Genomic DNA, 16,251 nt, shown 5'->3' on the forward strand with positions numbered 1-16,251 from the left:
GTCTATCGGTCAGTCAGCAGAAACAAATGAAGAAACCTATCCCAGTCTCGTTGGTGGCTAGAGACTACTTTGGTCAAATACGATCAATGGTCCTATTTATTCGTTCCACCATGCCATCCGACTGCCGGTGTAATGCAGTAGTTTTTGTTTTTTTGATTCCAAGCGTCTTACAGATAGAACCAGCTGGTTTCAAAATTTCGTCCTTGGTCTGAATATAGCTTCAAAGGTAAACGAAATTGGCAGATCCCTTATACATTTATCTAATAATACTAAATCTCTAACTTTATCTAATACGTCGACGATAGTAGACTTCTTGGTTTGGTATAGAGTATGCCTCAACCCATTTGCTAACTACGATGTACTTATTCCCTGCTTCTGATTCGAGAAATTGACCAGTAACGTCAAAAGCAATCCTTTTAAAAGGACTTTCTACGTTGTACTGACGCATCAAAGCCTTCTGTTTTCTCTAGAGCCCATTACTTGCCACACATACAACGCATTTTCTGCATCAGTTGCTTACGTCTGCCTTGTTATTGAGCCATTAAAATCTTTCAGTTACTTTTCCCAAGGTCTTTTTTAACTCCAAGATGTCCTCTTGAAACACCGGCATGGATTTCCTCTAACAACTCCGAAATCCGACATTTAGGTGAAATATTGCTTTCGTGGTCTATTATTTTACACTGCAAGAGTCCATTTTCCAAAATTAGGGAGTTCCATTGTGCTCAATATTGACTTGAAATGCGAGAATACTTGGCAACTTTCTGCCAAGTTAGCTTTTGGATTCCGATTTCGTCAAGTATTATTGACGATGGTATTTCTTAGCAGCTTAGCATCTTTCTCCCCTGCCCGCTGACGATGCTTGCAGTCCCTCTGGACAGGATCGTCTTGCTATGGCTTGCTAAATACAGGTCGACGATCACTTCATCGCATCGACCATCTTTAATTTGGCGAGAGTGAAACTAGCGTCTTCTGGAGTGTGTATTTTTATGTGATTAGCTCTGTCACATTTCCAACCGTCCAACTTTCGGTCCTGACGGCTACGTCTTCCAATCGCCTCCCTAATCACTACTTTAACCGATTACTCACTCTTCCTCTTCTTGAATCATTTCGTAACTGGCCATAACGCATTTGGACATTTGGAGTCTCAGTAGGTGGTTATAGTTTTCTTTTTCGTCGAGGGACATTCTTTGCAGGATGGTAGCAACATCTCCTCTCAAGGCCATTGTAGGGACAGTGGTCTTCTCCCTGGATGACCAACCATTTGATTTTGCAGCCGCTTCAAACTGGCGCTGATAAATATTTCATGATTTGGTACAAACAAATAGAGGCTGTTTGAGGCGAATCAACCCAACAGACTTCGTATTGCCAGAAGATTCATTCTTGTTGCAATTATGTTTTGAACATCCTGAACTCTGTTCTGAAAAATTTTTTCTTTAAGTTATTTTTGTTTTCCAAAATCTTTGCTTCAAACCTGGCATAATTTTGTCGTAGTGTGGTAGTGGTTAAGTTTTGCAGTATCTTCCAGCAATTTAGCTTCCACGTTGACAAAACTTTCCAACTTTCAGGTTGGCGGAATTTTCCAGCAAACCTTGCAACAATTGACCGATATCAATTGCACCGGGAAAACAAAGTTGTCCGGGTCATCGCCTTCCTCAAGTAATGCAATAGAAAGCCGCTCCTGCAAGGCCGCTTTATTTCCCGTCGTATCGCCGCCCGTTTCTCCAGCTGTCTTTTCAACAGCAACTTTTAAATTCACCATTTTCACATACTTTAGACGGATTTATTTCAATTCACTACTATTTATTTTTCATCAACGTCCCTACACCCCACACCTGAATTCACACGCCACCCCTGACACCAATGTAGTGTTTTTTTCCGTTCCTTAAGGTATGAATTAAATACTCGATTGTACAAAAATAGTTAACTAATTTTATTTACACAATTACACTACTAAACACGACCACTAGAAATGTTTATGTTCATGGTATTTATTTACTCCTATTTATGTCACTGAACTGTCATCTGGCTCCCAGCAGTGACGCATCTCCATTTATACTCGGCTGACCATGTTTCCGGAAGATTCGCTGACCTTCTATGCATCTCCAGAGATGTCGTGCGGTGTGCCACTTGTGTCGTTTCGGAATGACGGAGAATCAGCTGGTATTTCAGCCGGTAGTTAAAACGCGTCAATAATATAATTCAATCATCTAACTTATTTCTACTAGATTTTGTAATTATTAAAACTATGGAGAAGTTGCTATCACAAGTCAGGATTGGGACTAAAAAATACGGTCATCTTGTTCTGTGGTATGCGGAGCTGCTATGACCATTTTTTTCAATAATCTGAATCGTATTTAGCTGTTGTGCTTGTATTTGCAAAATGAATAAATTCTTCTCCCCCTATAATGGGTATAAGCTATGAGTATATAAGTTATGATTTTCATAACTTCCTCATGTGATTTTAATTTTGATATTACTAGATCAGTTATATATCCTAACCTAGTACCTACTCTGTTTTCTTCGCTTGATGAAGTAATATAGAGTTATTACTAATCCTTCTGAACACTGATTTACTTTATTAATAAATACATTAAATTTTTAAAGGAAATTATGAATTCTGTTTAAAATATTAATTCTTTCAATAGCAGGGTGACGGAAAAAGTATTGGAAACTTTACCCTTTTCCAAATGGACCGAGTTTTTGGAATTTTACCATGTTTAAAATCACTCGTGCCTTTTAGTTAATTACACAGTTGTTGTTCTGAAGACGTTAACAAGCTGTTTTAAATCAGTAGTCATCTATATAGGATACAATGGAATCCACAATGAAATTCATTTTTATCATTCTCAGCAAACCATTTGCCAAAAAAAAAATTACAACTTCATCACAAAGAACTAAAAATATAATGCTCCTTCTATGGTCTTCCATTTGAAAGCTCAATGAGAGATGCAACATTTTATGATGGTGAATTAGTGTTTTATGTACCATGAGAATAATCACCTATTTCTCCAGAGCTCCAATTTATTTAGTATATGGGCAATATTTCCCTTTTCATTCTCCAAAACCTTGATGGATGTTAATTTGCTCTTGGTCCTTGTTTGGAAATCCAAATTGATTTGATTTTAAATATGCTGATGCAGTATATCAAAATCCTTTCAATATGTGTTATAATGTTTAAGGACAGCTTTCATAGGGTATTACTTTAAACTAATATTTAGCTTTATAGCATGATTATTCTATAAAATAGCTATAAAATGTTTGAATATGGAGACACAAGTATAACGAGCCCAGGAATTTTAAGAGAGTCGGAAACTATGGATTCTAAAACAGTGAAAGACTATCTCGCAAGGGAAATCCCAAATAACTAAGCTAATTATAAATCAAACAACTAAGCTCATTTTTTTAATATGTATTTTATTTAGTTTTGCAATCGAATTATCAATTTTTTAAAGAAACGAGAGTTTCACTTTGTTAACCGATATTAAATTAGTTAGATTAAACATGTTATTAACATATTCACCCGGTGTAATTATTATTTGATTTTGATAATAAGTCCGATTTCTAGAAAAAAACTAAATATTGTAATATTTCAGCTTATGGTGACTTAGTAGCGGCTGTACAACGTCTGCAAATGCAGCTGAAGAAAACGTCAGCCGGTTCTGGCATTTCGGGCCTAGAAGGCAGAATAGCGGCCGTCCAGTCGTTGTTACTTTCGCCCCAGTTCGGTAGGGCTTTGGCTATTCATAATAAAATACAGGCCGTCCGTCAGAAGATTAGTGTACGACCGCAACCTTCGGCGCAGAATGCCCTTAGAGAGGTGCTCGACTCTTTAAATAGCTCACAAAGTACTTATGCTGTTGAGTTAGCAACAATTTTAACAGGTAATCAATCACTCTTACTCCTATACTGATAATACACATAGAATAAAAAATTTTGCATCATTATACATTTTCAAAAGTTGATTAGTTTTATTTAATAAAACAACTAAATTGCTTGTAAAAAACTTTATTACTCTTAAGATTTTTTTTTTAATATAGGGTTATTTTTTAATACAAATTACAATTAAGTAATTGATGGTTTATTTGTATAAAGGTACTGGAAAACTTTTTAATACTGTGTATTTCCATCTCTAGCGTTTATGCATGCAAGCTTATAGAAATCTGCCCATACTATCTATGAGATTGAAGATATGCTGTTAACGAATATTGTGCCACTCTTTTCGAACAGCATGAAAAAGCTTGTATAGTCCTAGGTGTGTTTCTGCTTGCTGCCATTGCCCTGGAAATCATGTCTTAAGCATGTTTTATGAGATTCATGTTTAGAGGTAGTGCGGGACAGTCCAAACGATGCCTTCCGATTCCAGATACTTATTTATAGTTCTGGTACAGTGAGGTCGGGCGTTATCATGCCTAAAAACCTAAAAGCCTCACCAACAACTCCTCGCCATAGTCTGACGTAAGGATTTAGGATCTCCCTCATCTATCTTGGTCATGGTGCCTTGAATATAAATTAATTCTGTGCGACCGTAGGATATGATACTAGCCCAGAACATGGCAATTCCTCCTGTAAAGGGTGGTACGGAGTGTGCATGAAAATGCTGGACAGCTCTTGTTGGCTTCCTAAATACCCGCATCTGATGACTATTCTGCACCAAATAAATTCTTGTTTCGTCATAAAAAAAACACCAAGTTCCAACATTTTGCGAGTCATGTGCTCTTGTGCCCTCTGTAGTCAACGAACTTTGTGCTCAGGTTGTAGTACTCATAATGGTCGGCGATACCTCAAACCTGTTGCCAGTATTCACCTTCGCAATGTAGAGACTGATACTTGTAATACTCTTTAAAGGGCTGGTATTGCCATAATTGGGTTTGTTGGGATGGTTACGTGAATATAACGGTTCTATTGTTGATCGGCCTTCTGCCCCTTCTCAATCTATCATGAAGAGAATTATTCTGGAGATAACAATTGGATTCAATACAATAAAGGTCCCTTCGAAAAACTCGCGCCTTCTGCTCTGGACCGTCTGAACATCGAGGGTATAAGATTACCCATTTTTTTTATCTGGACGACCCTAAACTATATTCTTCCAGCCAAAGAGACATAAAACAAGTAGAAGTGGTCTACGAATAGTCTAGAATATGTAGTTTATTTTTGATAAATGTGTGGCGTTAACCCTAGAAAACGTCCAATATAGAAGCGATCTAGGAAATAAGCAAATCGCCGACGGGGCCATTTTAAATCACCTGGAAAAAGGGATACATACAAATATCTCAGTGTCGATAAAAACCAAGCACAGGATAGCGAAAATGTCAAAACAACGCTCCAAAGCAGTTATGCGCCTGCGTAAAATATCGGGATCAGAGTTTTCCGGTATAAATAAGTTGGCTGCTACAAATATGCTCGCAGTGCCTGTACTTCTCTACTCCTTTCGTGGGCTGAAGTGAAGGTGGAACGAGTTTCGTGAACTGGATGTGAGCACACGTAATATGATGCATTTCAAACGCAGCATTCATCCACGCTCGTATCAGATTCGGATTGGATGCGGATGATACACTGTCGCTTGCTCAAGTGGAATCAAGAGATGTTCTAAAACCTGTTATTAAAAGAGCAGAATAACGAAAACTCTTTAAGGAGCACCGCAACAAGCCGCAGCACGAAGTGTTTTATAGAAACCTCTAAAAACTGGGTCTATCCAGAAGACTTACGTTTCCTGTTTCCTTTTTTTAAATCTGTTGGTTTGAAGTCTGAGTCTTTCTACTTGCTTGCCAAAATATAGTTATTAATACTAGAGTTATTAACCTAATCTACCGTAGTCAATTTTCTAACGTCGCCTACACTAGCTGCAGAATATCTCGTCTGCATCCTGAAACGCGTATGCATCTACTGTTAGCTTTCTCAGTGCACTGCACTATTTAGTTACATACCCCAATGTAATTAGGTCAATGCGATACAGTTCGGATGCTCTATTATCATCTGCATCATTTCTGTGGTATCGACAATACACCAATACTCCCGGCGACAGTGAAACAGTAGTGGAGAATTTATTAGGGATATGCTTTTCGTACAACAACCCGTCTCTAGTCTCTAGTAGACCAGTAAACCTAACATTATTCTGCTGGATAAGTCGAACAGCTCAATGTATATCATAGAATTTTTTGCCCCGGCAGAAGCAAATAACAAGTAAATAGATAATAGCAACTTGGGTCCTATTAATATAATTAATAACAAAGGCCATACCGGATACTCCGCCCTAAACCTGATAGCACATCCTCCTAAAATAGAAAACTACCACGAAACGATTAAAGCAAAATGAAATTGGAAAGCTATGCATAGACGGTATTTTGCAAGATTTTACAAGTTTGCATAAAGACATCTTCGATGTAAATGCATGTACCAAACTTACTGTAAGTGCAACTAACCTGACTAGTGGATATATTTGTCCTGAAATGGAGGACGCAGTGAGTGATGGCGATCCAGGACCAAGTGGTACCCACAAGGTACTTAGGATCTAACAACAAACGCATTCTGAGGCAAGCCATACTATGTCGTTTGTGCAATCGTGAACAAGAATCCATCCAACATTTTATCTGAACTTGCACTACTCTAGCAACCATAGCATACAACAACATGGGAAAAGTATTGCACCAACACAATTCTCAGAAGGTAAACCTGGTATGCAATGAAACCCCGACAAAGTACAAACCACAATCATTTCTGGAAAACACCGAAGCAACAAACACTACACACCGATCGGGAGGTACCTCACAACAGACCTGATATGATAAGTAGCCGAAATATATTACTCCTGACATTGGAATTTGCATTTTATTTGTGGAGAAATTACTTCACCTACAAAACTTTTGTGTGTTCCATTAATTCCACTTCAGAATGGACTGTTTCCTTAATATCCGAGTAATACCTACAGTTTCTTTCCAACCAGAGTTCATCATTGGTTTTTCAAGGCTATTGTTTCCAAGGCTGCTAACCCTCGGTGAGGCACGACCTATGTGCATAATAGCCCTTTTGCCTGCCCCCGTGTTAGAATTATAGAATTAAAGGGGTAAAGAGAATCAAAAGACGGTCTTGAAGTCATGAGCCGGAAAAAAGTTGTCTTTACAGTTACATATAAAAAACTTTTATAAAACTTATTTTTTAACATAAGTTTTACGGCTTTTGGTTGGGCCTTTATATCACGTATTTGATTTACTTTGGATCTTATTTTATTTAGTAACAAATATTTAGGTGTTGACTTAATAATGTTAAGTTCTTTATTCTCAAAAGTTCGTAGTTTATTTTAGCTTGTAATTAAGGACTTATGTGCAAAAAAGATTGTTGAGCCAGTGTAGTTCTTACTTTTCTTCACCACTTTATACTTTTGACAAGTGACTGGATTAGTGTTTTAGCCATCTTTGTAGAGAATGTTCTATCTCTCTTAAGGTATCCCTCTTATTAATTTATCTTAGGACAATACTTTAAGCATATATTTGCCTTATATCAAAATTGTCAGCTTTATTAAATAATCCATGTGATTAATAGGTTCTCAGAAACTTGAGACTCCTTTAAAATGAAATGGTTGTATGCACCACAACAGCTTTTTACGTTTAACAAGGTTCAGATTCATCCATTTCTTAGTTATTGCTCTCACATATGTTGCTCTATATCCAAACACACTTTAATGTTGCTTGATTCCACCTACAAGAGGGTCACACGTCTTATAGGAGATCCAGAGATAACTAATAACTTGGATAGTTTGGCACATAGAAAATAGGTGGCAGACCTGACTTTATTTTATCGAGACCATCACGGTAAATGCTTTTTCGAAGTGACTCATATCATTCCACCTAGAGCTATACACGCAAGATTTACTCAATAGGCAGATGCGACTCATGAATAGCGAGTGCAATCGAATGTCGATATATCGAGACTCCTTTTTATGGAGGTATGCAAGTCTGTGGAATCAACTTCCTTTACACATACCTTTGTAGCACTGGCACTACTCATGATATTCAAGTACTATAGCGTTTGCCCTTTTGTGTCAGTATATTCCACAAAAAAAAATTGCTTTTAGTTTGTCCGGGTAGCTGAGAAGCTCCTTACACAAATTGCAGCCTTGAGTATCATCCCAATGCTTTTTGAATAATGTGTGACAGTATGATTTTATTAGTTCTTTGATGCTGACCATGGTCAGAACTACAAAGGGCTCCGGTCGTAGTGGTTCAAGAGGACCGACACTCTTGGCAAGGGAGTCCACGAGGAAGAAGAAGCTTTCACGTGCGATGGCATTTTCTTTGGTATCTCAAGAGCACAGTTCATATAAATCATTAAAATACTATTGCAGGGCTGAAACAGGAAATTAGACGTGAAATTACGGGCATAATATCCTATCACATCTTTTATCTGAGGACATAAGGACATTCACATATAATTGAAATGAATAACCCTCAAAGGCTTTTTTGTAATTTTCAATTTTTCCTTATTTTCCGTTCGTGCGTTAAGGAACCTTAACATTTATTATTACAGTCTTTAACATTTAATTATAATTAAAATATATTTTTAGGGTACGAGTTTGAAGCATTAATGTTAGCTCACGATGGACTGGCTTCCATTCTTCCTCCAGACTCAACGTCTCCACCTCCCCAAGATGCCGTGGCACCTCCACCAACAAACTCCCGTTACATCAACGAGGATAATATTAAAATAATCCGAATTGATAAAACTACAGAACCATTAGGAGCTACTGTTAAAAATGATGGCGAAGCTGTGGTAATCGGTAAGTCTATTTGGCATTTATAAATCAACGATGAAATTATATAGCATTATTTATTTAGGGAGGGTTGTGAGAGGTGGAGCGGCAGAGAAAAGCGGTCTACTACAAGAGGGCGACGAGCTCCTCGAAGTAAATGGAATTGAAATGCGCGGCAAAAGCGTCAACGCTGTCTGTGATATTCTTAAGGACATGGAAGGGTCGCTAACCATTATTGTTAGTCGTGCTTCTCAATCAAGGTAGGTTAATAATCTGATAAACCTCTTAATAATAATTGCTCAATCTAATAATCAATTTTTTCAGAAATCACATGTCTCGAGAAATGTTTCTTCATGTGAGAGCCTTATTTGATTATGATCCTGAAGAAGATATGTACATACCTTGTCGAGAACTCGGAATTAGTTTTAGGAAAGGAGACGTACTTCACGTGATTAGTCAAGAAGATCCTAATTGGTAAGGATTTTGAACATTAATTAGTAATTATTATATCTAAAAGGGATTAACCTTACTGAACGTTTTATGAAAATAAGTGTAATTATACACTGGTGGCTGTGGACCATGTAATAGCTTCTTATCTGTCAGTACGTTTTAAATATGCATACATTAATGATTAATCACATGTTCTTAGGTGGCAAGCATATCGGGAAGGAGAAGAAGATCAAACGTTGGCCGGTTTAGTGCCTTCTTTGACTTTCCAGCATCAAAGAGAAACAATGCGGCTGGCAGCCGAAGAGAGAGTATCAAAACCTAACAAAAAAATTGCCACGTCTACGCTTTTATGTGGTACGACGAAGAAGAAGAAGAAAAAGGGTGCTTACGATGAAGGTATGTGTTATTTTTAAGTTATTGTTGTTATTACAACATAAAACTCACGTATATGCTTTTCTAATAATTAGAATCAACTATAAATCTTATTATCAATACAAACCATTTCCTTATTTCTCCGTTTCATTAGGTAAATATTCTTTGTTCTTGCAATGCAAAACAAACACAATTATTACAAGCAACTTCCCTCATGACAAATATTAGAAAAACTCTGTTTTTATATTATTTTATATTGTCAATTTTTATACCGGTAATTCTACCAGAATAGCCTATATAATGGGCCGAAATAAAGATATTTTATTTTATTAGATAATATTATGAATATTGTGGCGGATAGCTGAAGGTACTTCTCCATGATCCTGATGAAGACCTCTTGCAAGCTCTTAATCTCTCCGACACTCGTTCCTGGAAAGATTAGGCCCTGCACCCTTTATCATATTCAAACCAGTTATTCCTTCTCACAACCCAAACCCTAGAGAAAACCCAGAGGACGAGTCTCCTCTACTAACTGCCCAAGAGAATACTCTCTTCCGATCGAATCTCCGAGGGCGAATACAACAAAGTTATCATTACGCAAAAACATATCAATTACCACTTGGAATGTCCAGAGTCACGTTTCACGCCCCGATAAATTAGATATTATTGAACGTGAAACATCAAATATCATAATAGTTGGTCTGTGCGAAACGCATTCGGCAGGTCAAGGATATTTAACACCAAAAATAATAACACCATATAGTTCTCTGGCCACCAAACAGATTCAATACATCGAACGAAGGGTGATAGTCGTCAAACGATTTTCTTACCATAATAATGTCATCAAGGTAAACCAGACAAGTCTTTCAAGACATTCGTCTTAAAATCGTTTCCATCAGGCGTTCAAAAGTAGCAGGGGCATTGCACAGTCTAAACGGCATCACGCTAAAATTCCATAGTCCCTCCTACCATACCTACTGTAAAAGCCCATCTTTTCCGCATCTTCAGGGGCCAACTCAACTTGCCAGTATCCACTTTTTAGTCCTAACGTGGAAGCGATCTTTATGCCAGGAAGAATGTCCAAAGTATTATCAATGCGAGGAAAGGGCAGCTATCATGCCCCGTGGTTTTAGTCACATTAATAAGCTGCCGGTAATGTAGGCAAAATCGTTCGACCTGACTAAGCCGTCTTTCTTCTTTACCAGTACCACCGGTGAAGACCATGGACTACTTGATGGTTCTATGACGCCTTTCTTGACCGTATAATTTATGACGATATCTGGACGTTTGGATCTCAGCCTTCTTCTTGGGTCTGGCCTTAGACCGGTACCTTTAGAACGGCTTCCCGGTTGATGCCCACAGCCGCAACTTGTCGATTTGCTGAAATTGCAGAGCAGTGTCCTAACTCCGTGCCCTTTAACGGGACAGGATAATGATTACCCTCATACATTCATTACCCTCACAGGAAAACTCATTTCAGCGCGTACAAGAACAGACTCTCGTAATGCAATGCAAGTTCGAACCGCACTATTTCATTATCCTCGAATATTAACCTTCCAGGACGATCTCGCTCCGTTGTGATATCAATGTTTCCTCGGGAAGTAGGACTCGAATACTGTAATTCCTCTCACGATGCAAGACAACTTTCTCGTCGTCCATCTTCAGGACTCCCTACTTAAAGCTTAACTCGAAGCCTCTGGTGTCTTTTACGTTCGTCCCGATGATCACTTTATTCTCAATCTCAGCCACTATCACAGGATGTTTAAATGTGGCTTTTCCTGAATGTGTTACAAATGCAGCGAGGAAACCTGAACGACAAGTTTGCTGAATACAGGTCCACGATCCCCCTTTCGCATTGACCTTATTTAGTTTTCTTTATTGTTCACCGATGAAGGTCTACAGAACAGCTCATCGATGGTTGACGTCGAATGTTGCAATTTTATTTTGAACATCTTAAATCCTGTTCTCCTATGAAAGAATCCGCTTCTCTAATAAAAAATATTTCCAAAATCTTTTCTTGTAATGAGAAAATACTCTCTTACCTTTTCCCCAGGTTTAGGTTTTAAATTGGTGATTGGTGAGTTTTCTTCTAATTTTGCAGCATTTTCGAGTAATTTAGCCTCCAGGTTGGCGGAATTTTCTATATCGCCTCCCGTCGTATCGCAGTCCCTGTCCTCCAGCTCCTTTTTCAGCTTAGCAACTTTTAACTCCACCAGCTTTGGCATTTTTTACACACTTTAGTCCGATTTATTTAATTTCTTTAATATTTACTTATCACCCATGTTCAGTTGACTGACGTCTAATTCAAATCAAATACACCACATTAGCTACACCAATTTATGTGGCATTTTTACCGTTGGTTAGGTGTGAATTAAAATAATCAAAAATAGTCAACTAATTTATTTACACACTTACACTACTAAACACGATCACTTACGACTACTAGAAATATTTATTTACAACTATTTGTGTCTAATTTAAATCTCGCGCCAATATTCCGAATTTTACTAGACTGAACTGACAACTGACTTCCACCAGTGATGTGGTTTCTGATATATTCGGCTGATCATAATTCTGGAAAATTCGCTGATCTTCTACGCATCTCCCGAGACGTCGTGCGGTGTGCCATTTGTGTCATTCCGGATTGACGGAGAATCAGCTGGTTATTCTCTGCGTTTCCAATATTCTTATGTTATATACTTTTCGATAACTGATGATCTTCTCCACAGTGTTTGTCCACTGATTGAACCACAAATATACTGTGCTTACCACTGTACCTGTGCTTTACTTCGTTTTTTTTTGTATCTATATTTGTGACCCTCTTTATAATCCCTTTTCGGACCATGTTACGCATTGTCGAATATTAAATAACGTCTATAAAACTTTACTTCAGGGACCATCATTAAATTTTTTGAAAAATTTTAATAAATTTCTTCTGTATTTGTTCTGTATATTTCTAAACCCTATTAAAGCATCTTGACTTGTGTGAAGCGCCCGCACCATAAACCTAAGAAAGAAAACACATCATTACAAATGGAATGAACCCGTCTAAATGAAAAGAAATGAAAATGATGAATGAAATGAGTCCAAATCTGTAAAACCTTGTTGATTATTTTCCAAAAATATGTTTACTACGAACAAAACTTAAGAGGCGTGTGCGCTGCAAGTATACGTGCTAATTGAAGCCCTTCTAGATTAAAATTATTTGCATACTTTGGTTTTTGTTGCGAAACGACGAACTTTCGTTGTGCTATCATTAAACCGTAAGAAAAGCACATTAAAAAATGTTTTGATTTCTACCTCTTCTGATAAGAGGTGAAGAAAGTATATTGGTTATATTGCTGATGCTTACGCATTACCAACAGTGCCTCATGGTATTATTTATACATCCATATGTATTTTTTTTTTTAATTTTAAATAGCACGTATCGCGATGGGCTACGCATAACATTTTGAAATTATCTCGTTATGCAGGTGTATAGATTGGAAATGTTTTTTCTAAAATATTTTCCCGTAGTATTTTAAAGGATTTTATCGCAAACCATAAAGTCAAAAAACAGCATTAGTTTTAGACTCGACATCGCGAAGATTTCACATTTTGCTCCTAAAGTACCTCACCATGCGTAATTGTTTATATTTAAGATTAAAAGGCCAAATTCTGTAGTGAATCTTAAAAATTTTTGATTGTGTAAAAGCTTTTTTGATACTGACTGAACGAAAGACTTTTTATGTTATAAAAAAATTAAAGGGTTTCCAAAATAAATTAATTTTTTATTTGTTTTAGGACTACAATTATCATCGCTCATCAATATTGTCGCTTGTAACAATTTTTTTTTTCTTTCAGGTGGTTATCCGATGTACTCAAACGATGACTATGATCCAGAAGAAATTTTAACGTACGAAGAAGTCTCGTTATTTTACCCTCGGGCAGACAAGAAGAGGCCAATCGTATTAATAGGTCCTCCAGATATTGGAAGGCATGAGCTAAGACAAAGACTGATGGAAAATTCGGAAAGATTCGCCGCAGCTATACCACGTAATTATTTATATTTTGCTACGACTTGTCTCATCGGACAATCTAATCTGTACCAACTGTAAAGGGGACGCAGTTTTAAATATTATAATTGATGCAGTTATAACATGGCTGATTTCATTCATAAAATTTTATCGCATCGAGATATCTCTTTCAAATGACATTGAATTTGATAAGATCTTTGAAAAAAAAATTATCTTTAAATTCATCCAGCCATAAGAAAATAGAATTATTAAATACAAAAATAACTTTAGGTTCTAACTAAGATCATATTACAATCCTCTTTTTTTTCTTTTTTTTATAATTATACAGGGGACGGCATTAGAATGTGACACATGTTAACACGCCACTGTATGACACATGAAAGGATGAGGGAGTTGTGTTTGTTATTGTATGCAGATTGTGCATCTATTATCTTTCCAAATCCACCTAACAGACTGGCATTTTGCAGAAAATTTAGAAGATTGTTGGGCAAAAGAGCAGATTATGATGAATATTTAGTTATGTTGTATAAAGCTTATTTCCATTTATCTGGTTTTGTTAATAAACAAATCTTTAGCATTGCAATCCTTGGGATTATTGGACCGTATTTTTTTGAAGAGAACGATCGAACTGTAACCGTTACCTCAGAGCGATATTTTTAAATGCTGCAAACATTTCTTACTGCCAAATTATAATACGTAGATTGACAGTTGATGATTATGAAATAGGGTTTTAACAGAATGGGGCAACTAGTCATACCTCTAGAATAGTTATGCAATTTTTAAGAAATAAGTTTCTCTAGAGATCAATTTCCCGAAATGGAGACCTTGCCTGGCGAGCACGTTCTCGTAACTTAAAGACTCCAAATTGTTTCTTATGGGCGTACTTAAAGTGTCAAGTGTATCTAAACAAGCACCGCATACTGAGCTAAAGAACTAAAGAACAACATAACTATGAAGCTAAGAATTGGTGGAAGACTTTGAGGCACAGTTATGATCCACGTCCGAGAAAATATTGAAAGATGTATAGAATTTAATAATGGACATTTCAAATGTGTAATTCTTAAAAAACAATAAACTATTAAAAATTGCATTAAATAAGTATTATTTTTTAAATTTATACTTCTTTTTACACCAAAGTGTCTAATCACTACAGTGTAGAAAAAAACATCACATTCCACTGCCGTACCCTGTACAACGTTTAATTTTAAACTAAAAAACCTCTGCTTAGCCTAATTCCTCTTTTGCAATTAAGCTTCTGTAGACGTCTTAAATTTTTATCCGAATTCCTTTCGTTGCCGCAGATTAGCCGCGGATAGAAATACAAAACTAGCAAACCAACAATATCCATAAACGATTATGTCATATTTTAGATACGTCAAGAGCGAGAAAAGATACCGAAATCGATGGCCAGGATTACCACTTTATAACGCGTGCACAATTCGAAGCCGATATCTTATCGAGAAAATTCGTCGAACATGGTGAATATGAGAAGGCATACTACGGAACTTCTTTAGATGCTATCCGGTCCGTGGTCAATTCCGGAAAGATATGTGTTCTTAATTTGCACCCTCAAAGTTTAAAAATATTGAGGACGTCGGACCTGAAGCCTTACGTCGTATTTGTAGCGCCTCCTAATCTAGAAAATTTAAAAATTAAGAAGGACCGTTTGGGCGAATCGTATAAGGTAAATATAAATTTAAGTACTTTAAAAAATTACAGTCAATATAATTGAAAAAATCAAATTTGTACTTACTTTTTTAAAAATCTTTTGTCGCATTTGTCGCGAAAGTCACATTTCGCGACTTCCTATTTGAGCTTTTTTGAATATTTTTTTTCAGTTTACTTGATTTATTTTTTGGGGTTTTTGAATTGTCCAAATTATCCTTGTATGGATTGAGTTTAAAAAATCTGCTGATTCAACATTAACTAGTGACTGACAGGTGATAGGGAAGACCGAGGATACATGGGACAAATTTGATTAAATGATCTCTAACTTTTTTTCGAAGAAATCTCTATCCATAAGGTTTTATTAATGTAATAAACAAACTTTTGTCATAATATATTACTACATAGCATTATCCGAATAAATTTAAAAATATTTTTAAACCGTGATCAAAAATTTTTGGTCATTTGTCCAATGTATCCCCTGCTCTGGGGTAATAATGGACATGATATGGGGATATTTTGGACATTCATTTACTAATAAAGACAAAAAGTCTTAGAGTAAATATTTATTTAGGAAGCAACACATTTTCAACTTTTATTTAAGTTAAACTAAATTCTGTCAAATCTGCGTTGAAATAAATCGAATCTTTGAAACGAGGACGCCTGTCTTCAATACCTTTTGGAAGCACAGCTATTACTTCTCCGAATGTTACAAAAGAAGATTCTTCTTCTGTAATTTTGAAGCGATTTGATGGAATCATTCTTTTAAAAAATCGAACCTGAAATCCGTCGAAAAGTTTTCGTTCTACCCGAGCAACATAATTTCTTCCAGATTACAAGAACTTTGACAACAATTAAACCGCCTTTTTCTACATTGTGGGTATCCTGAACTGTCTCTTCTTCTTCCTCCCACTCTGAGGAGGAATCTTTTGTTAGTTCTTCATTTATCTCTTCATCACTAGAGTCACTTTCTACTAGAACTTTTCTCTTAATCTCCTTAACCTT

General features: G+C 36.6%; 2 protein-coding genes across 3 annotated transcripts in view; one reads left to right on the top strand and one right to left on the bottom strand.

Annotated features, from left to right (window-relative positions):
• Positions 1–16,251, top strand: part of LOC126744387 (protein PALS1) — a 463,284-nt gene that overhangs the window by 433,031 nt on the left and 14,002 nt on the right. Inside the window, exons 13-19 of the mRNA XM_050451770.1 lie at positions 3,594–3,881; positions 8,558–8,770; positions 8,829–9,003; positions 9,068–9,217; positions 9,393–9,589; positions 13,409–13,600; positions 14,952–15,265. Of these exons, the coding sequence (XP_050307727.1) occupies positions 3,594–3,881; positions 8,558–8,770; positions 8,829–9,003; positions 9,068–9,217; positions 9,393–9,589; positions 13,409–13,600; positions 14,952–15,265 (1,529 nt within the window). The remainder of the gene's footprint in view (positions 1–3,593; positions 3,882–8,557; positions 8,771–8,828; positions 9,004–9,067; positions 9,218–9,392; positions 9,590–13,408; positions 13,601–14,951; positions 15,266–16,251) is intronic.
• Positions 1–16,251, bottom strand: part of LOC126744391 (uncharacterized) — a 184,066-nt gene that overhangs the window by 115,100 nt on the left and 52,715 nt on the right. The window lies entirely within an intron of this gene.

This window comes from Anthonomus grandis, chromosome 14 (assembly GCF_022605725.1).
Source record: "Anthonomus grandis grandis chromosome 14, icAntGran1.3, whole genome shotgun sequence".
In the NCBI taxonomy this organism is placed as follows: Eukaryota; Metazoa; Arthropoda; class Insecta; order Coleoptera; family Curculionidae; genus Anthonomus; species Anthonomus grandis.